The sequence below is a fragment of the Falco biarmicus genome, chromosome 1 (genome assembly GCF_023638135.1).
Source record: "Falco biarmicus isolate bFalBia1 chromosome 1, bFalBia1.pri, whole genome shotgun sequence".
NCBI classification, from domain to species: Eukaryota; Metazoa; Chordata; class Aves; order Falconiformes; family Falconidae; genus Falco; species Falco biarmicus.
In genome coordinates, this window is record NC_079288.1 from 29054395 (window position 1) to 29077708 (window position 23314).

Below are 23314 nucleotides of genomic sequence, written 5' to 3' on the forward strand. Positions count from 1 at the left end.
CCAAGCCGGGTGTACACCAACTAACTGCATCCCTGCTTTCCAAAAGCGAGAGCCTTTTTTAGGTCATCTCTCAAATTTAATTAACATCAAAGTATTTCTAGAAGCCGACAGCAGGTCGGCGTGCTCCATGGTTGAAGGAATATGGCCATCCTAGAAGTTAAGCCGCATCAGGAGGAGTCAGGATCCAGGACACACCACGCTGACTCCACACTCCCAGGCATTCCCACGCATGCGCATGCCAGGCAAAATGCATCTTACTCCACCAGTAGCAACCTTCCCCTTGCCAAAGGTAAGGCATGATCAACACACAGTTTCTCTTGCCGATTCCCAAAGCTGGGACACCTAAGCACACAATAAGATTTCTCCTTCCCTCCAAACACATGCCAGTAATGAGAAATCCACAAACAAAACTCAACTTACTTTTTCCATTTGGTGCCAGCAGCCTCACATCAACAGGCGAGATTAATTTCTTCTCTCACCTTCATCCACTGCTCCTCCTCCTCCTTCTGCAAGTGCTACCCCCCCACCTCTCATGGCCCACAACACCCCCCACCAGCTGCCCTGCCTTCACACAGTGCTTGACCTCCACCTGCAACAACCCAAATGCCGTCCTCTCCCCCAGCAGGCTGGGCTCCTCCTTACTGACTGCACCAGGTGATTGCACTAATTACCTCCCTGCAGTAGGCAGGCCAGCCCCCACACAGGTACAGCTGTGCTCCGGGACTGGAGAAGGGGAGCGTGTTCACCCGGCACCGTCTCATTTGAGAAAACAGGGCTCCTTCAGCCTGCTCACATTTTTATCCTTTACCAACAATTGCAAGTCACTGAGCTGCTCAGATGAAAGGCTCTCCTCTAAGTGCAAATTATTATTAATGAATTTCCATCTTGGCTCCCTGACAGCAAAGCGTACCTTGCTGCCTGTTATCTCTGCAGCCACGCGCCCCTGGCACTCCTCGCTCCCCTCATCTGGCACGTCAGGCATGCTGACAGGAGCGATGCTCTGCACCCCGTCCCAGCGCCTTTGTAACTGCAGCACAGCAAAGCTTAAGAAATGTAAATCCTGGCATTTGACCCAATGTGAATTTCTCAAATAAATGATATTTCACAGCCCGGTGGTTTCCTCCCTGCTGAGATGATCATTTATGGTGGCTCACTCAGAATTGGGCTTTGACAGAATTTTTGGTCAGTGGAAGATAAATTGAAAGATTTCAGTATCTGTCTCTGAAGCACCATGTTCTGTAGTTTCAGAAAAATTAAATGTGAAGGCAGGGCTGAGTTTTTCCCTTTTTTTAATTCCCTCTGTTGTCTCTTCAATTACAGCCTGTCTTCCTTTGCAAAGGCCACATGACTTTGATGATATGCTCCTGTTCAGTCACAAGTTACAGGAGCCAAAATAACGGCCTCTTCTGTGCTTCCTCTGGGCTGAAGACCTACCAAGAACAGAGAGAAGCACGGTGCCAGGATCTCGGGGAAAGGGAGTGAGCCCTCCGCAGCTCAGCCAGCCCTGACCCAGGCAGTGGGTACGCACAGCAGCAGGAGCCGCTCTCCCTGCAGCAGCCAGGCTGGCAAGTGTTAGCGAAGCAGGTACCATGATGCATGAAACAATTCCAGCTGCTGAGGAAGAGAGCAGGCTGTGCCAGGAGAGGCAGGCACTGCCCCATCCCACCCCAGTCTCCAGAGCACTCCTGGTACTCTTACCTCTTCCCGCTTTCATGGCAGGTGCAAACAAACCCCTCATCCTGGGAAACACACAGTTCCACCATGTGGCAAAGCAGCTTTAATACCCTTCCTGGTCAGGGAATTCTCATATATATCACATCAAAGGTCCAGGCTCCTGGCTGGTGCCAGCCAGCACGGCTCTGCCACGCGGCTCCGATGCTGACGCGCAGGTTGGCAGCAGGTGTGGGTCTCCACACAAAGGCTGCCGTTGGGACTAACAAAGTATTGGAAGTGCAGGACCTTGGGACCGGAGAGCCTTCCCAGCTCCTCCTCCCACCACCCTTGTGCCACGTGGGCCTGCTGTTAAACAGATCATGCCCTGGCTGAAAATATTTTCCATGTTTCAACTACTATCACATATACAACACAGAACCTGGAGCAGCGGTTCTTCTTCGCCACAGAGCGATGCCATGTTACGCCAGACAGTGTGTCAGGTGCCTTCCTCTTCCAGCTTTACGCCCCCACCGTGTGCCCAATGTGCAGACCGGCTGAAATCCATCAGTTGATAACTCAGCTACTAGAAGGCCATCAAGAACAGGCATGTGTTAGCAAAAAAAGCACGAGAAAACCATTTTCTGTGCTTCAGGGATGTTATGTTGCCGTTTAACTGGCTTTGGGCAAGTGGCTGCGCTGACCGCCCCCGAGTCCTGCAGCAGAAACTGCTGCTTAAGCCTCTCCCCTTGGCCACGCGTGTGCTCATGTTGGCAGTTGTACAGATTATCAGCGTTTGCAAAATGATTATTAAGGCACAGGCAAGATAATGAGTAAGTCAGAACTGTAACGAATGCCCAGGGTCCCCTGCTGTGTGTGTAAATGCCGCACGTACCAGTGCAGGGCAAGTGCTCCAGGCTGCAGTCGCCGCGCTGTGTGCACACGAGCCTCTGAAGCCACTCGCTTTGGAGAGAATCTACAGAGACTATTTTTTCTCATTTAAATATAATGACAAAATACTGTCACTGAGAACTGGCACATGGCTAATAGTCAAGGAAATCTTGCTCTCAAGGAGTCATCCTGGGTGTATTGGCCAATGTCGCAAGAATCACCCACTGTACATTACAATTAATTTTTCCAACGGGTAGTTATTTCAGACAAACTGCCTAAGCCTGAATCTACAGACCGAGAACTATACGTGCAGTCAACAAAGCAAAAAATAGTGATTATTTCAGTGAATACTGAAACAATGAATAAGCTGTAATTTTCCTATTCATAACAGAAGAGCTCTGCTCGTCTTTGGGAATGCTGAATCCAGTCGGAGCTGCATTAATACAGCAGTGTGTCTTTCAACAAAAATGTACATCACTGTTTTTGAAAAGGAATTGCAAAATAGTTTCTCATGGGAAACTCTGATTTCCCCTCCCTTTTAATTTCATGAAGACATGTTTTTCTCTCTTGAAAAAAGCACTTGAGCTTTTGAGGGTGAGGTGAATTAGGAATAATTTTCATTCACTGCGGAATACTTTTTTTAGACAATACAGTGAGATAGCAAGACCAAGAGAGACATGCACGTCATCGTGAAAATACAGAGCAGGATGAATCCTCCTCAGAAGGTTTTGTCTCAGTAGCCAACGGTTTGTGTTAGATGGAGCTACCCTTTCCTCTCCTGATCCTGTAAAGTCTCAGCTGCCAGAAGCAAAGAGCAAAGTCAGGGTGCAGAGACTACAAACCCTGAGCTGGTCACCACCCCCCTCCTCTCCGCCAGCGCTGCGCTAGTGCCCCTGAGCGAGCCATTTCACACCTGCTATAGGAGGGGCTGTTCAGCACATCAACAGCCTTCTTCAGAATGCACTTTGAACAATTACATTCTGTGCTACCATGGTGTATTCTTTTTGCTCCATACTATTTTTCTTGTTCCTCTGCTGTTGTATTTTGCAGCTCCGTGCTGTAAATGCCTTTTTCACCTCAGAGACACCTGCGTTTTCCCAAGAAGATATACGGATCCCCGAGGTGTGGCTGATGCATCACTGTGCTTAGCTTGTAAAGTAGCTTGGGGTCCTTTGGGACACAGGGTGCTTTGTATATGTCAGTTGTGATTCAGTGAAACTTGCTTCCATCTGAACCTACTGTATCAATCAGAGAAGCAACATAATTAATTATGACTGGGCTGCTTGAAAGTTGCACACATCAGAAGCAAGAGTCCTGGAGTTGTTCATGCTGATGGTGGGCATGAGGATGAACAAGATGAATAGTGACACTGCCCTGAACTGTGCCTGACTGCTGTCTTCTGCCATCCATCATCATCACCACGTGTTGGGTGGGAAGGGGAAGCGTTTCACAAAAGAAGGGTCAGAGCAGCGAAAAACTTTCATACATCTCTGTTCTCTCTTCTGAAAGTGGCTTACATTTTGTGTCTGCTGTTAGGCAGTGGGCGCAGTACCGCAACACTGCAATGACAGAAGGAGACCCCTCCCCTCAGAAAAGAGAGGTTAATTTGTCAAGCCATTTAAAGCATTTTAATTACAATTTGTATAACATGTATAAATAAATATTACATTCTTTCAGTCTACAATGCATACTAGGCATATCTTGTTAAAACGTCCATCTATGTTACTGGGTGGCAGGATTGATTTTGTCCAAGTAAAAAAAATCAAACTACTGAGTTTAGTAATAAAAAAAAAAAAAAAAAAGAAGAAGAAATACATGGTAAAGACAGGACAATGCAAGTGCTTCTGGCTAACAGTCAGGACATAATACTGATTCCCAAAGGGCTGGATATACCGTCTTCCTTTTAGTTACAAAAGGTTTTGGATGACAGTGGTTTCCTCATTGTATAGATTTTGATCCATGTCCTCCACTCGTGTAAACTGGCACTGAGTCAAGACAGTTTACACAACAAATCTATGACAGTATTTTTTATTTGCTTCAGATTTATTACTTGTTTTGTATTTGTTTATTCAAAATCTCAGCTTCACAATCTAGCCTAAATTTTTCAGTCTTAGCTGGTCCAACGGCCAAAAAAAAATCCATAAAATAGCTCCAGATATTTCTTGATCTTGCTTCAGCAATATTTCCCTCCCTTCCAACAGGCTGTCCAGAGGCCAGCTTTCCCAGTAGCAGGAAATAAAATTTTGGGGACAATCAGTCTTTCTGTCCATTCTTCTCACTTTCAGAACTTGATGAGAGCTGGTGACATTAGAATAAACAGAAAATCACAGCACGAAAGTATGAATTCATGGACTTGGCAAAAAAATCCCCAAATCCAGGCTGTACATATTTGGCCTGCGATGCTCTCGGTTCCAGGTACATTCAGAATGCACCAGTGGGGCATTCCCATCAGCTGTTACTTCTAAAAGCTAACAGAAAACAGCACCTTCTTCCCTTGGTGAAACATGGGAACTTTGGTTGTGGAAATTTAAAACAAACAACTAAATAAACAAATCAAACCTGAAAGTAAAATGAATACTTCTTCCAAACAGAACGTATTTCTAGCTAGGGTGAAACAATGGAGGCTTGGGCTTTCTGAAGAGATACCACATGGAAACTATCAGTCAGTACTTATCCCCTGAATTCTTCAAATGACAGGAGATTATTTATAGCCAACTTAGAAACAAAATATTCTTGGTCCACTGTGAACTTAGTGAATTTAGAATTCTCCTGCTTTCAAAAGAAAAATATGAGAGGGAAAACTATTTCGTTTCAACTTACAAGACAAACAGAAAAGTAAAAATAAAACCCCCAGGTAATTTCTTACTCCTTCATATGTAATGCCGAAGACACATCTTCACTTCAAATGAAAGAATAAAAAGAAACAGCTTGAGTAACAATCTAAAAAGTCTCCTTGTGGGTCATATGTCCGTAATTGTGATGTTTCCTTAGAAATACAGACAAGTTATTGTTTGTCTCTTGCTTATTCTTTTCATGCTTTTATATTCTATCTTTTCTTTTTACAAATATTTTTGGTACTTTGAAATATTACTATCATTATTATTTGTATGACCCATAAAACAATTTTCACAACCTCATCTTGCCCAGTTCATCATTACCGGTCATACCATTTCCTTGCTCCTTTCTGCTATTTATATTCCATTCCTAAATCCATGAGTAGCAGAAAAACAAAGTGAAAACCAAAAACAAACCATGGACAGTTTGGCAAATTTCTTTCCCTGATTATAAAAACTGCCTTATCATTTCTCCGGGTGATTCCTTCCCCTCCCCTTCTTCTGTCCCAATATATACTGTAGAACTGAAGGCATCAAGGTGTGGTTAAACCCAAAAAAACCAGCAAGGAGTTACACTTTTTCTTTGAACTTCTCCATGTAGTTTCGTATCTCTTTGGAGTCCCCCAGGTCCATATCCTGGCACACCCACTTAATGTCATCATCATTGCTACTTAGGATTGAGTTGACAGTAGGACAACCGTCGTCGGGTGGGATGGTAGTGAACGTGGTGAATTTTACCCGCTTCCGTTTGGATGTCGGCGAATGTAAAGGTTCAGTTTTCTGTTCCTTTCCCAGCTTGCCCCCTGAGTCAGCACACCTATGAACCTGGCTCTGAATGTTCTTCTGAGCACTGCCATTGAGGAGCTGGTTGCTCTCCTCACTGCCCGAGCCTCGGTCAATAATAGTTGTGTGCTCATCCTGCTGGGGTGATGCATCTGCTGTGTTCTCCAGCAGTTCCGCTTCGTTTCCCAGCCAGACCCAGTCATGGGAATGGGTCATGGTAGCCTGTCCTTCCACCAGAACCTGCTTGTGACGGTACTTCAGTGCAAATGTGGCACAGTTTATTAGGAAGACTAGAATTGCCAGGCAGAAGACCCCTAGCAGAGCATACATCCCGATCTCCAGATCGCTAAGGCCCCTCGGTGTCTGCACCAGGTCATTTTCCTCCATGCCCGCATTGCCTTTTGGTAGGTCTACTTGAGCAGGGAAGTTGGTGAAGTCTATAGGAATGTTCTGCAGCTGGCTGTCGTCCGAGAGTTTGCCACCATCCAGCCTATTGTTTTTAATGACTTTATTTTTTATTATGGATTTTGCTGTGGTGCTGACTTTCCTGATGGCGCCTTCCTCTCGCTCTGCTGAGCTACCATAATATCGTCCATCCTGGCCATACCGGTCCTGGTCCGACCCTTTGTGCCGCCGGTCACTAGCATGGTTTTCAATCTCATCAGCATCATAATCTCCACCTGTATCAGAGTCTGCATCATTCTGACCAAACTTGACTTTGATGTTGCCATTCCCCACAGCCAGGACACTTTTCCTTTTGGACTTCTGGCAGGCCTCAGAAATCATCATGTCCACCTTGATTAACGTGCCCTGACCTTCACCTTCTGCTGCCACAACCGGCCATTCTAAGGCAGCGTTCTGGTGGATCGAGACAACAGCTTCGTCTAATGACACAGCAGAAAGGGAGAAGTCCTTAGAGTCATAAATGTCCAGCGGAGTAACAGAGCTGTCACTGAACTGGATCCAGGTGCTTACCACAGCTTCCTGCAAAGAGAGGGTCATGGTTAAAGACAGGGACTTAAATAAAGCAGCTTAATCCACAGCAGCTCATCCACCTCTCAGCTCTGAATGGCAGCTGGAGGAGACGGAAGCCAATGGCTCTGCACTGCATTTAAGGCAAACCAAGCTTCAACGGATGGGGCAGGAAAATGCTCACATTTTTGACTAAAGGTTCCACTGTTAGCCTTCCTGCAAATGTTCTGCAGAAGAACATACAAAACACTTGATATGAGTTGTCCATAACACCAAAGTACCCATTAACAACCTACAATTTACATGATGTATAAAGAAAGTAATTTCTCTCATTCAAAAGCTGAAAGAGACAAACCAGAAAAAATTACTAGAGGCACTTGACAGAACACTTATTTTCTTCATGTTCCCAATGCACAGGTGTCACAGGGAGCTGTCAAATTAAGCAAGGCATAAACATCTTAGCAGGAATAAGGAGCTACCAAATATCTTGGAAATGACTGGAGCAGAAGAGTCACTTGAAAGAAAAAGACTCATAGAACAATTGCCATTTTGCTGGAGATGGGTTTGTTTTAAGTAAAACACACTTTATCCTTGAAATAATTAAAAAGTTCACCACATTTCTGTGTCAAGGAGAGGAGGACGGAGATGCTGGTATGATCTCTGTGATAAAATGCAGATGGCCTGGATTTAATTGGACTGTCTTTGTTCTCTGCAGGTAGCACCGTTAGAAGTCATCATTAGAAGCAAACACAAAGCTAGAGGTCAGCTCTTTGGCATTTGAAATCCCATCCAGATGATAGAGATATTTACTCCTCCACATCTCAGTAGCTTGCTTTGCAGGAGATTTCTTTATTTTTCCATTTGCCCTATGCCTTGCCTGTTTAGCTGGCAGACATGCAGGCAGGTTGCCGGAGTGCAACTTCACACAAAACTGAAGTTTTTTTCTTCCCAGACTTACACCGCAGATGGCCCTAATAACTTTACACTTGGGTACATCAGAACAACCGGGCTGAAAATCACCATCGGGGAGAAGCATTGCCACCCTGTTAACATGCAGTCATAATACAAATTTACAACCTAATATAGTTCTCTATTGGCTACAATTTGTTACGCTATGGTTATAAACAAAGGGAATTGCTACCCTTCTAGTTAAATTTAAAGCTTTTCAATGTAAGCAGTAAGGGGCACTTAGCTGTGCAGAAGGTTGGACTATACTAAATATTTGATTTCCAAAGTGCTATCAGCAAGTTCTTCAGGGACTGAAGGAAGAAAAATAAGTTGTGGCACCACAGGAAAGAAGGCAAAGTTCTTGGTGATACAAATGCACTTCAAACAGCTGAAATGGAGAGAAGTGGGGAAGGGTGAACTGCTAAGGAAATTAAAACAGCTGATCTTTCATCAGAGAAACAACCCTGAAATGGCTGAACAGACAGAAACATAAAGTCACAGGGCACGGATTAAATTTATATCATAGAAACCTACAGTAAAGCAAACCTAGTCATGGGAAAGTAAAGGGTTTTTTTTTTTTTCAAATGGGTATGTACAGAGAGAAAAAGACGAATCTCCTCTGGCATTTCAACACCCTGTTGCCTTCCTCCCCCCTAAAACAAGAGCACAGCCTCATGTACCACCAGGGAGGTGTGCAAGATACACCTACTTTTCACCAACCTACGGAAGGAAAAACCACCAGCATCATTTCAAACATCTGTCGCAACAGGCTTGCTGTCATCTGCCGGCGGTGCTCTCTTCTGGGAGCAGGATGAGAGAACAAGCGCGGCACAGTTCGTATGGTGATGGCTGGGAACGAGGAGGCCTGGGCCTCCTGCAGCTACGGGGGGCAATTCCACAGCTCCACATCTCTGCACAAGGACTGACATTACTAAAGGTAACCAGCATTCCTCAACAGCCAAACACAGCGTGCCTAGCGTGGCAGAGCCCCAGATCCCACTGTGGCCCTCACTACACAACTGGGTTTTACTGGTGGTAGAACGGCACCTCTGAGGGATCGGGGGTCTCTGTCCAGGCACGGGAGAGGAACACATACGAGGAGGCATATATTCTTCTTTTCTTCTTCAAGATATCCACATCTCTGTTTGGTTTCCTTACCCTGCCACCTTTCCGCTTTAATGGCCCTCAGGCACCTCTCAGGTTCAGAGGTAGGCCAGCACAGAAAAATTCAGACCAAATGGCTAGAACTCGACAAAAATGTAAGCAACTTCAAAACAACTTTTACTCTTTACATTGTTTCTGCACTATTCTGCATTCCTGGTTTTATGATGCAGATAGAGAAAAAAAAGAAATGGCATCAGCTGAAATTTGCAAGTGCACATGTGATTTACTAGGGATAACAAAGGTGTGCAATAGTTTAGCCATTATTTTCAACCAGCATTGACATTTTTTATTTCCAAGAGACCCCTTTTTCACAGAACCAATTTTTTCATGACAAGACACAACACAACATTGTCATGCTTATACTACAGACAACATTAATTAAAAGGGAAAGAAAACAAATGAGAGAGGGACAGAATTTCAGATCCTGCCAAAGTTTATTGGATCAGCCCAAATATTCTATTTGGCAAGAGATCATCTCCTGTCATTCACATCATTAAAGGAAAGCTGAAGGCAGGGGAAGGAAGTGAATTTCCCAAGTGATTATAAATTCTGAAAAGCTGAAAAGAAAAAAAGAAAGAAAAAAAGAAATGATTTACTACCATGTCCTTCAAAGAGCTGTTTCTGCAAATCTTATGTACTGCATCAATAAATCCCCTCCAAATCTCTGACAAGGTCCTCCAATTACTATCAGCAGATGAAGATGGATTGGAGCCTTCTTACCTGCAAAATTGCTGCCCCTAGTCCGATGCCCTCAACACTGAGGTGACAAATCCTTGTGTTCATTAATTATCAAGCATAAACAAACAGTTTGAGGGATTACCTGGCCATCCAGTCTTTTTTTCCTCCACTTTTCCTCCCTCTGTCACATATGCACATGCACGTGCACACACACACACTCAGCTGCACTCCCAGAACACGTGAACCACAACCTCTCTCAGAGAGCAGGGTGATTTGTACAGTGACTGCGATGATGTGCAGTGAGTCAGATAATGTACATTACATCACATTAACGACAGCACAATCCAGGCCAGATGAGATGAAGAAACTGTTCTCCACAACCACTGTTGATTATTAAATATAATGCTTTCCTTAAACACATAAAAAACTTTATCAAGACACATTTTGCCTACATTTTCCCTTGTGCCTTTGTTGTTCTCCTCCTCCATTCCGTGCGCACCTTCAGCAAGCTGGCCAGTTCTTGATCTGCTGCAGTTCCACCACCTCTCTGGCCTTGTATTACATTGCTGCTTATCAGTCCAAAGATGCCACCTGATAAATCTTCTTGGGTAAACTTGCATTTTGCTTTTTGTTAAGTAGTTTTATCTCCCTTGTTACCCACTTGTTATGTTTAGGTGGGTAAAACAAGGGGGAAATTACCAGGGTACAGAAGGCACATGGCACTAATGGAAACCAAGAGTCCCCGAGGAACTCTGTACTGCCTGACCTGGAACACGGCAAACCCTGCCACGGGAGTCACCACAAACACTATTGTTTGCTGGCCGTGCCTGTTCCACCCAGATAAAACAAGGAGGCTCATGCTCCAGATGGCAACCTGACTGGCTGGAAGCAGAGCTGGTTTGGAAGCTCAGTAGAAAGCCCATCGTACAGAGATCCGATGAGTCCCTCTGTGCTGGGACTCAACAAGTGAAATTCTGGGAGCCACAATGATAATTATTTTGCCCTCTAAAGCATCATACAGGATTTGAAAGTCTGCTTATCCTGGGATATTCCACTGAGCCCATCCGTGGCACCACAAAGTGCCCTTCAAGACTTCCTCAAAAAAGCTGGGGTCAGCTTGCTACCAGGGCATGCTATCCTGTGCTCTCCAAGCAAAGAACAGGGGAGAAAAGTGTGTAGGACTGTTGGCATTTTAGAGAATTCTGCTGCTCAGGAACAGTGAGGACTGATCAGTAGATTTAATTTTATTCCACACTCAGAATAAAGAGGCCTTTTAAAGTCTTCATTCACTTAAGCACAAATAAAAGTATTTGTGAATAAGCCCTCAGTTGCTGGGGTCAGCTGCAGTAGTCCTGGGGTGAGGCAGGACACCAAAGGAAAGACATGGATGGCTGGATGGCTCCAGAAAACAAATACATCCCTCCCTCCAGCAAAGGCGAGGGAATACTGTTCTCAGCAGCTTCTTTTCCAACCTAAACGACTCTATGATTCTATTAGACCAGCTCTGATTGTTCTGTCCGGGGACTTGAATGCTGAAATGGGTTTCCCTAGCAATTTTATCACATGAAATATCAAAGTATTACATGTGCATTTACTTTTAAGCCTGTGGCTTATGTAGTAAAAAGTGGGCTTGATCGTTATGATGTGGAAATAAAAAGGCAGCCAAGACTCAGATCTTAATTCAAACCATGCATTCTCCTACCGTGTATTTCCTTTTCTCCTTTTTTTCCAGTCTGCTAATGTGGCATTCCTTTCCAGTGGGGATTCACTTGTATTTGCAAGGGAAGACTTCAGAGTTTTATCTAACAATACATCCTTTCTCCCTTTCCCATGCTGCTCAATTCCTTTGCCATACTCGTGAGCCCTTACATTACTCTGTCAGTTTAAAGAAAATATAAACACAATTTAGGTGTAATTTATACTGCCAGAATGGAGCAATGAATCCACACCATAAAAATACTCCTACTACCTGTGAGACGTCAGTGAGCCCTCAGAACTAGTTTGCAGGAAGGGCACAAGCTCAAACAGGACAGGATCATGTCAATGCACAAGGGACGCACAAGTAGCTCTAGTCTGTCCCCTGGTTCAGGTGGTGCTGAGCACCCCCAGCTCCCACCACAGGGAGACTGGGTACCTTGGAGGACACTCCCTGAGGTTACGGATGGTCTGGGTCTACTCAATGCTGTCCACAGGAGCTACACATGGGAAAGAGAAGAACTTGGCCTTTAGAAAGTGCTGATATTGCTCTTTTTCTCTAAGAAAATGTCTGCAGTTTTCCAGCAGCACTGAGAGATACATTAATACAGCTGTTTATTAAAGGCTTTCTTCTTCCTTTCTTCACTCTCCCACTTCAGTTCACTAGACCACCCTACAGTGATGAAAAAGCTACGATATGATATGACTGTCAGTTTCCCTGCAGAGCCAGCTGAAATTTAGAGTCCTTGATGATCACTCAGATCAGAAAACACTTAAACACTGTAGGTTTTCTTTTATTTATATCTTGGAGAAGCCTTTAAGATGGCACTGTTGATTTTAACAACCATCAGCCAGCCAAATGAAACAGCTTTCCTGCCTGAGCAGGTGGCCACTAGAAACAGACCGCTCAACACTATAGTTTCCAAATTTTCAGAAGACATTCTAACTTTGATATTTAAATGTTGGTCAACCTGCATTTATTTTTAGGAATCTAAAATACTGATCCATTTTTCAGTGTCAATGTACTCCCCATTGACTAAAAAAAAAAAAAAAGGAAGTATGGGCTCAGCATAACTCAAGGTCACCGTATCACCTCAGGTAATCAGTTGCCCAACTTAAGGCATCTAAGATAAAAAAACGTCACTTATCTTCTTTAGCTTGCTAAGTATTTGGAGAAACTGCCAGCTTCTCAGAACTTGTGTCTTGTCTGCTTTGTGCTGCTTCTGCAGATGTGGTGTGGTCATTACAATCCAGGAACTAATGGAGTCATTATATTCATTGAAAGAAAGTCACAGTAAAAATACTAAATTCATTCCTATGATATTGAAGGATCTGTAATAGCACAATCTGTAGAAAGCTTTATCTCTTCCATTGTACTCTACAGATGTACTACTTAATCTGTGAGGGACAATTCTATGCCTGCCAGAGCACCAATTACCCAAGGACATTTGCTAGTCGATGTTGAAGCTTGGCTACCAAAGGTGCTAAAGCAGAGCCAAGGAAAACACTTGACTAAGAACACGCTGACTGTTTTTTCCATATAACAATGCCGAGACATACACAAGCATTCCTGAGAAAAATAAAATCTTTGGCTATCTTAACTTTTATTTTGTCTTCCAGTTGCATCAATACGGTTTGCATGAATTATTTTGGCCTTTTTATAAACTTGTTTGAGAGGAAAAGACACAAATAATTACATCCTTGCAACATTCAAGTATATGCTTAGTTCTGGACTGTCCTCTTGAAAAAAACTCTCTTTTGAAAGGGCTTGATTTTCTGAAAACCCTCAGTGCTTGCCTTCTGAAATTCCAGCTCAGTAAGGATCTCAGCTGATACACTCAAAATGATGAGTCACTTCTTGCAAAATTTAGACACAAGCACTCCTGCATTTGCATTAATTCTTCTAAGGGCAAGTGACTTAAATGTTACATCCTTCATTCAAACTGCAAATGAAAGGGGAAGACATGACACTCTACAGGCCACTCCCATGCCAAGACTATTTCCTCCAATGTATTTTCTAGTGTGAAATCTATTCCCATCTTATTTTTTGGTGACACGAATGCCAAGTCCCTTAGGTCCCTTTTCAACCGCCCTTCCTTGGGCAAGGCCTGTCCATAGGCTGAGTGAGATATAGGCCTGAGAACAAACGAGTGGCTTACAGTAAGGTAGGGAGGGAATTGCACAGCATGTGTAATTAGCCCAGCCCCCCAACTGCCAACGTGCCCCAGTAACCAGGGACTGTGTTCAGGACCCACACGGAGCTGGCATGACCAGGATCAGGCCCACAAACACTCACAGTGCTTGAGCATGAACTGACCCTCACAAACTCCCCAAAGTGAGGAGTGATGCTCCCAGCAAAGGCTCCAGTTGAGAAGCGGCCAGGATGCTTCTCCTGCTCCTGGTGAAGAAGAGGTGGTGGGAAGACAAGCAAAGGCAATGGGGATGGGCAGGCTCCAGGCTGGAGATGCTGGCAGAAGAGGCAGAGGCTGAAGCGGGATCCCACAGGAACATGCTGCTCTACGCGTGCAGGAAGCCGGGACAGAAGGCACGGACATGGGAGTGGAAACCCTGACTAATTCAAGACCACTACTGACCACTACATTTCCTTGGGCATTCCAGATCCTGGTGCAGAGAAGGTTTCCCACTGCCTTCTAATAGAGTCTAGATCCTGTTTTTCTTTTCTCCAGATTCCATCTGGAGAAGAACAGATTTTAAACTTCTTTTACTGAGAAAAAGGTGCTTGATTTTCTCTTGCCTCCTGCTTTACAGTTGGTATCTTCAAGTGCACATGATGCCACAGTGCTCTCTGTAGGCCCAGGAGGACAGCAGGGACAGCAGCCCCCACACTGCCCAGCAGAACCAGGAGCAGAGGGCATTGCTCACAACGACAGCCTGACATGCCCGGTCACTTCTGTATTAGAAATGTGCTGCTTTGTGGAAACTGAAATTACCTCACAAAAGAAAATCAGCTTTAACAAAAGGTTCCACTAAAATCGTTCCATAACAGAGATGCTGGGAAAAATAATTTCAAAACAAACCACCTTTACACTTTCTTACTCTTTTTTATTACTTCAAAACTTGCCAATCGTAGTGATAGATAATGACACATCATATCATACTGCCACACCATAATACAATATGAGATATCATGCCATGCACTACCGAAATGCCCTGTCATACTCTGCCATTACCTGATGTTAATATCATCACACACTCAGGACAAAACGTCTATAAATCTGAGAAGTTGACCATATATCTGTGCAAACTTTCCAGATTCACAAACCCTTTTATCTGCAATCGAAGCCACAATTCTTCCAATGATGCTGCAGGACAGATGGTGCTCCGTCCTACAGATCAGAATTGGGTTAGGTGTGCTTTAGCTTTTGCTTTTACAGTCTTTGTCCAAAGACAATGTCAGACATGGTTTCTAAGCCCTGGAGAAGGGTATAAATGGGTTAATTACATAAGATTCTTACGTTTACAGGACACAGTAAATAGAACAGATGGGCAACAAGTCCTTCTAGTCTGGACATTTTCCCATCACTAAGTTATAAACCAATCTAAACTATTTTTATGTTCCAGGAAATTAGGTAGCAAAAATCATGAAAATGGGCCATAAAACTTGACTTGAGATCTCTCTATATCTATGTGAGATGAAATACAGTTTCTGTGAGAAGAGTAGCTGTGGACAGACTTAATTGCATGGTCCCAACTCCCACTCTTCAGATCAACTGTCTGCAAGAGCAATGAACACAGATTGTTCCACTGCTACTGACCCTTTTTTTTTTAAAATCTGTTCTAGAGCAACCATTTGCCTTGATCTGGTGATGTCCTCCCCTCTTCCATGTGGGTTGTGACCTGAAACATGTTGCTTGAAAGATTCCCTTTACAGAGATGGGAATTCGCTGGCTTAAATTCAGTAAGATCAGCATCTGAACTGAATGATGAACCCCCCAAAACCCATCTAAAAAATGAAAGGATAGAGGAGCCTGACAGTCTGCTGTGACTCCAGGAGGGAAAAGACAAGTACGTGGTTACCTTCTGCCTCTATTTTACAGTTCTTCAAAATATTAAATTGTTGTGACACACAGAGCTCTGTGCTCTGGGGCATGGAAAACAAAGGGCATGCTCGGTTGGCAAACAGGGATCACTGTCCAAAGACTGCTTGTGTTGCAAAAATAACAGATGTTGAACCATTTAAAGAAAGGGTATTAAAAATATAAATATCAGGAACTTCCGTGTAGTCAGAGGTTTTACTGCAGACTAAGTCCATATTTGAAGGGAAGAAATGAGAAGACAGTTCCAGAGTACCTCTAGAGGAAAGCGATTGACACAGACATGTACTACACCTGTACTTTAACGTCTAACTTCTAACCTTGTTATGAAGTTAAATATGAAGCTGTGTTTGTGTTTCTGTGTGTCTGTGTGTGTCTGTGTGTCCATGTGTGTCTGTGTGTGTACATATGAACCTGTACTTCACACTGGTAAAACACTGCCCCACCCCAAAAGGCAACATCAGCAAGTGTACACTACCTGCTTAGGAGTATGAAGCAACTCTTGGGCAACAGTTGTAGCCACAATAGCCCGACTACTTGCTGCACTGGGCTGAAGAAAGAGCGAAAGTCCAGCCACCAGCTGGACTCCAAGGTCTGTTATGGTCACTTTGTCATCTAGCACAGTGACTGTCTTTTCTGCCAGGATGGAGTCAGACAGGGGAGACAAAACCTTTGGAGAAACACAAAAGAATCAACTTAGGAAAAGGCTGATCAATTAAAATAACCTTTCTTAAGGTCATCATCCCTTCTTGTCTCCAAAGTCTTATGCATAGAAATGAAATGGCAGAGCACACTGACAAGGCAGCCTGGTCCATTAGGAGGGTTGGAAAAACATTTAGTAGATTGGTTATGGCTGAGAACGTTGCATCCAATACTGAGTGCTATACTATCTTACATCTGTTATTTGCATCATTTACTAGAAGAGTTGATTTAAAACTTTCTTCCCCTGTTATTCTGTGTCCCAGTATGGATGAGCTCATCAGCCTTACTTCCCAACCATTTCAAAGGGAGGTCAGCAACGTCTAGGATGTGTCCTTCACTTCTTAGCTCGGTAACTCTCATTTCTCTCTCTTTTCTGTTTCTGATGGAACATCAAGCTAGGAGGATAGCCTTCCCTTTAATGAAACTAAGGGCCATACTCCTGTCTTTAAGGAACTAAGGATAGCTAGTTCATGCATGTACTGTCTTCTCCACCTTCCTCATCTCATACCTACAGCCTAGATTAGCTTTATTCACTCTTTACGCATTGCCTTTCATAAGGATTCAGCTGGGGCAGAACTAGGATATGGCGTTGGCCACTTATGACTTTCAGGGTTATTAACCAGAGTGTAGGTTTTTTCCCTAAATTAGTATTTAAATAAATCAAAATAAACTTGGCACAATCTAAAGATCTCTGTCTCAAAAAGTCAAAATTGTGCCCATCAGATGACTGGTGGTAACGTGCAACATGTGGGGCAAGGGCTCCTACTTCTCACTGAGCGTGGAAACGCTGCCTCTCCTGGACATGTCTGAGGACTCTGTGGCTTCCAGCTCCTGGCCATGCCACATGCCTCAGATCACCTCTAGCCTGGACCACTGTCGCTGGGTTAACGCTGTGTGTGACACTCCCGAAGGTCACAGGAATGTAATCGGAAATTACTCTGTTCCAAGATGGCAGAGCACTGTACTGGATTTATGCCCCCACACAGGTTCTCTATGGGAACGGCAGAATGTGGTGGCCTAGAGCACAGTACCTGCATCGCTGTCATTCCTACTTCCCGTCCGATCAAAATCCTGCCGTCCTGCAGCTTGGCAATGTGAGGATCCTCCAGTTTCATAAAATCCATCACCAGGTCTGTAATGTCGAACTGCCAGTCTGAGCCCAGCAGGTAGCTCAGCTGACCCCAGGGGCTGGAATCCTCAGCTACAAATTGTGTGAGCACTCGCACCATGGCATGCTGATACTGCAGAGTGCATCCTCTTCCCTTCCGCTCATCTTCATCCTCATCATCACTGTCTCTGGTGGGTCTTTTTTCAAAAGAGAATGAAGCATAAAGAAATGTTTTCAAGAACATCAGTGAAAACTAACATTAGAGTGCTAACGGAGAGTACTCCCTTAATTAACAGTTTAACTTTTAAAATAAATAAATAATTTTATATAAATAAATTTAAATTAAAAAACAACAGATGGTTGTTGATTCATGGCTACCTAGCATGACGAAGGACTGTGCAAATGGCCTGTACCACTATTTCATGTAAGCAGGTAACTCTTCTATAAGTGGACCTTACTGGAGTACCACACTGTGCTCTGCTGCACAGGACAGACCCACACACAGAAGCAAAACTCCCACAAACTTTAAAAGCTTTATTACACCTGTCCCGTGCAAAGCTGGGGATTCCAGTACTGCTGCTCCTCAGGGAAAGATGCTGCATTTTGGATGCAGGTGCTGCAGCTGTTTTTGCTAAGAGTTAATTTTACAAAAACACCCAAGAAATTTCACAGTTCAAACCTACCTTTTGTTGGAAACGACTGGGACTCGCCAGCCTTTTATTTGGCTCAGTTCTGTGTCCGAAATGTCGATCTGAAGAGGCAGGCGTGGAACCCAGACTGTGATTTGCAGAGGAGCGCTCAGATACTGATACGTGAAGTTCACAAGCGCATTCACCTTGCCTTTCATTTCTTTGCCATTGACAAAAACATAGTCACATCTGTCAGAAACCTAAGGGGAGAAAGAAAGAGAGAAAGAAGAAAAGGTAATCACTGCGACAAAACAAGCTCAAAGTGTAATGCTGGCATCTGAAAACCAAAAACCAACAAAAAAGGCTCCCTTCTCTTGATGCATGTTAATGATTGCCTTTTGCAATGGGAGCAGCTGAGCACAAAAATCTTTCATTGGCTCAGGAGGCATAATTATGCTCGAGATGCCTAAAGACTGGATAGTATTTATGAAGCTGGTGGTTGATTTTCTATTTGTTATGCAGTGAGCCACCAGCCCATCACAGTGCTGTGGAATTTATAACGAGCATGGCTCCTTCACAGCTTGGTCAAGAGGAACCCAACAAACCAAAACAAGTCAAAATAGAGGCAAGCAGCAAATCAGTGCTCTGCCCTGATGAGCACCTTCATCAGACGTGAAGACAAAGCTGGCTCTGGAGTGGGTTTCATCCACTGAAGAGTAACAGAGTCTACTCATTTCCTCTGCAATAAACATTATCTGTTTATAAATGTTTACATTTTGATTAAAGCTGTAAAGTATTTCTAAACACTGCAGTAGATTTATCATTAACATGTAAATGCTGTCCTGAAATATAAGCAAGCATTATCATAGTCATGTAAGAGTTATATCAGTAATCGCTTCTTTAATCAATGTTGTAATTTACAGACCATTGAGTTTTCTCATTTATTACGTTACTGAGTACTAGTGATAAAATCACTCTCGAATATATAAATCATTAAGAGGGATGCAGATAGTATGAAGTGTCTCCATGTGATAAAGTCATTGTCATATCTATTCCTAAACGTGTCATAAATGTCTGGGGAAATCCTGTGGCACATTAATCATACATTAAGTGGCTAGCAATGGGAGCTGTTACCCTGCTAAATGAGCTGGTATGTCTGCAGAAATTAACAGTAAATCCAGCAGATCTCCTCAATTCCTGCTCTTGCTCCCATCCCGTCAGAATTCTATTTCATCACCCGTAACGAGTATCGTTAGTGGTGGCAATGTGTCTCCCCACCTGAACATATATTTATATTATCATCTGCTCCCTTTTATTCCCACTCCCATTCCCGATATCATTTTATTCAAATGAAGATTATCAGCTGGAAATGCTTATGTTCCCAGGTTAATCAAACAGATGGATGTCCTCTGTGACCACAGATACTGCAGCTAAACTGTTTCCAGTTTGACATACAGATCCCCTTTGTATCCTCTGTCAGCTTTAGGCACTGCTCACATGCCGGTGCAATATTCGGTGGTGAGATTGCAAAAGGAAACTTCAGATAACATAAACCAAACATTTCTTTGACTCATTCTCTAAGGGGGTTGTGCTGTAACTGGGCTCCGTTGACTGAAAACAGCCCTACACGCTACAATACCTGACCCAGCCGGCTGTTTAGGCTTCTCCTTCAGACCATCTAAAACAGGTTTAACAGTCTGAAGGAGGCAGAAATGTCTTTATTTTATCCGCAGGAATGGCATGCCGTGTGTTTACAAGTATTAACTTGAATGGCAATACAGACAGGGGTTCAGCTCACACTAGGTTGTTTCAGAAAGACTATTTGATCTAACGTAAAAGTACTATGCAGCAGAGGTGCATAATGTAATATAATATAATATATAATACCATGCAGTAATTTAGAACCTGTTCCTAGATGGGCTGCTCTTTCTACAGTGCCATTGCATCAGCTTTGCCCTGGGAGAGAAAACATCATGAAAATGTTTCTCATGAAAAAAAATTCAACTGCACGGGCGAGCAAGGGCTACTTGCCAGGAGTTACAGCCTTGATGTCCTGATCACAGAGGCATTGCTGCCTGGAGCAGCATGCAGCCAGCAGGATGTACTGGTGGTGTACTGGGGGCATTCAGCTCCTGTGTGTGAGCTGCTGCTGTCTGACGCCAGCCCCTCATCTCGCTGCTGTCTCAGTGGCAGGGGAAGAGGAATGGCCAGTGGGTGACTCTCCTCTCTCCATGCTTGGCAGTGTCACTGCCCCTCTCCCTGCAGCTATCTGTCTCTCCACCAGAGATGGAGACCCTGTGAGGTATCTTAGACCAGACACCTAATTCTTAGATGGATGAAGTTAGAAGGAATTCACATCTAAATAATACACCACATATGAATGTTACCTATGGCACAACATCCTCAAGGAAGTTCAGGGTACAAGGAAGTCCTTGCTGACACAGACTCTAATTTCTGTCTTCCTCTGTAACCCCAGGAAAGTAAATTCAATTCTTTCTGTCCATTTTCCCCCACTAGTGTAAACCACAACCCAGAGAGCCTTGGTCAGCCACAGAGAGCTGCACTGCGCTTGTAGCACAGAACAACTTCCAGAGCCAAATGGGAAGTAGTGAATGTGCCTGGAGGAGAAGACCCTATGTATGGAACATTTCACAGACTCAGGGAATGGTCAGGGTGGGAAGGGAGCTCTGGAGACCATCTAGTCTGTCGTCCCTGTCCCCCTGCTGCCAAAGCAGGTTCTTCCAGAGCAGGTTGCACAGTTGCATCCAGGTGGGTTTTGAACATCTCCAGAGATGGAGACCCCCCCAGCCTCTCTGGGCAGCCTGTGCCAGTGCTCTGTAATGCTGAAGGTGAGGAAGTTCTTCCTCAGATTCTGATTGAACTTCTTGTGTTGCAGTTTGTGCCCACTGCCCCTTGTCCTGTCACTGGGCATCACTGAAAAGAGCCTGGCCCCATCCTCTTGGCACCTGCCCTTAAGATATTTGTAGACCTCGGTAAGATCCTCCCTCAGTCTTTTCTCCAGGCTAAACTGTCCCAGCTCCCTCAGCCTTTCCTCATCAGGGAGATGCTCCAGTCCCCTCATCATCCGTGTAGCCCTCCACTGGACCGTCTCCAGTAGTTCCCTGTCTCTCTGGAACTGGGAAGCCCAGAACTGGATGCATCACTCCAGATGCAGCCTCACCAGGGCAGAGCAGAGCGGGAGGATAACCACCCTTGACCCGTTGGCCCTGCTTCTGCTAATGCACCCCAGGATGTCATTGGCCTTCTTGGCCACCGGGACACACTGCTGGCTCAGGGACAACTTCTCCGCAGAGCCAGAGACAAAGCAGCCTCAGCTATGGCTCTTTGTTCTTTAGCCCTATCTTCCTCTGCGCAGAAGCTTTCGGGAAGCTTGTCAATAAGATCCAATCTGGTTCTCCTTGGAGCAGCTTTTGGGAGGCTTGTCATAAGATCCAATCTAGTTCTCCTTGGAGTAGCAGCTGTTGCCATCCTGAAACAGGTTCCGCCCCATTCATTTCTGTGGCGTTCACCCCAAAGACAAAAGTATGAACTTTCTGAGCTGTACATGTTGCTTATTTATGCACATGGTAAACCACATGCACATGCTGATAAAAGGTTTCTGATAACATCCAGCTTCAGACAGACCAGGTCTGGTCTAGATGTACGATTTCATATTATCTAAGGCCCAGTGTTGTCAGTAACAGAACAAATGAGACTGTCTGGGAAAAAAACACAGTAACAATAGGAACAAAACTGTAATTCCTAAATGGTTCTGGGCTGAGATCCAATCTCCATCTGTGTTTGTAAAGCTGCTGTATGCCTTCATGGGTATGCAACAAACAAATGGCTAAACAAATACATACAGCATCCTAAGGAGGTGGCTGTTGTAGGAACCACACAGTCCTTAAAATTGCTACAGGTTAATATTTATTACTGGATGTGCATCAGCAATAGTGGCAGGTCTTTATGAGTTGCATTGAGAAAAACATTACTCTTTTCACCAAGTACAAACATTGCTAATGTCCTTACACATGCTTTCTTCTGTTCCTGTATTTCTGATAATGAGGTAGCGCGCAGAGAGTACCAGGAGGAGCAAAGCTGATGTTGTATTGTATTATCGTATGTGTTTTAACTGTTTTGCTTTCAGGTATCCATCCTTGAAGCAACACTGATTGCTTTTGAGAAAGAAAGGCAACAGACTCCAACCAGCGCTGTAAAGGGGATGAAAGGGAGAAAGTGTCTCAGCGTGCATCACATACAATGTGCGTGTGCTCTCCATATGTACAGGATTAAGGATACTCCTTCTCCAGAAACGTTCAATTAAAACTATTCCATAGTCTACAGCTTCTGGAAGCAACATGTCTCAGCTAAGCTTAGCTGCAGCAGGCTAGCAGAATGAGAGCCAACGGGCTTGCTTCCCTTGCCCTTGTCTGAAACAGTATCACTTCAAAAATAAATAAAAAGGATTTCTCAGCCTCAGAGAACAAATGCAGATGTACTAATTCTGCTACAATTTACAACATCAGCAAGCCACATGTAAGGCCTGATTTGCTAAGCAGGTGCCCCTCACCAATGAAAGGTAGGGGTTATGTGGGGCAACAACAAACCCCCCTTCACTCAGATTAACTCGGAAATAATGTCACAGTCAACTTGGTTTTGGAGTTATTAAACACAGACTTGGCAAAACTATTTTGATTTGTTCTCATATGAGGTTAACAGATGAAAACACAGGAATGGACAACCTAAAACTGTCACATGGAATCATGAAGGAAGGATAGAAGGGAGATTAAAAAGAGTAATAAATTAAACTGGATCACAGTAGAACTCAAATTCTTATTAATTGAAAAAGTGTATTTGCTTAAGCATTTTTGATAGATAAAAGTATCTCTCAGCTTTCCTCCAGGGTTTTGCAGTGCTTCTGGAAGGTCACTGAGCAGTAAAATGACCACAATAGTCCAGGGAAGTTTCTAGCAGAAGCTGGAGATGCTGTGCACAGTGATCCACCTCTCATCTCCTGTAGTATTTATGCTTTTACTATAAAAACATCTTCCCTCTGAAAATGCTTTTTATCTTTGGCATCAGAAGTAAAAGATGATAAAGGGAAAGCCTACTTAGCCACCACCTTTAAGTGATTGGTTTTTTTCTAGTCTTCATAGCAGATCAGCAAGAAGTTCTGCATTTTAAAGAGCTTTCTGATGCTATTTC

The 23314-nt window shown here is 44.0% G+C and overlaps 1 protein-coding gene across 1 annotated transcript in view; it reads right to left on the reverse strand.

The window, feature by feature from the left end:
• Positions 1–4129: 4129 nt before the first annotated feature.
• The window catches only part of TMEM132C (transmembrane protein 132C), a 221652-nt gene continuing 202467 nt past the window's right edge, over positions 4130–23314 (reverse strand). Inside the window, exons 6-9 of the mRNA XM_056325440.1 lie at positions 18164–18369; positions 17404–17677; positions 16149–16340; positions 4130–7142 (exon numbers count right to left, since the gene is read on the reverse strand). Of these exons, the coding sequence (XP_056181415.1) occupies positions 5946–7142; positions 16149–16340; positions 17404–17677; positions 18164–18369 (1869 nt within the window). The 3' untranslated portion in view covers positions 4130–5945. The remainder of the gene's footprint in view (positions 7143–16148; positions 16341–17403; positions 17678–18163; positions 18370–23314) is intronic.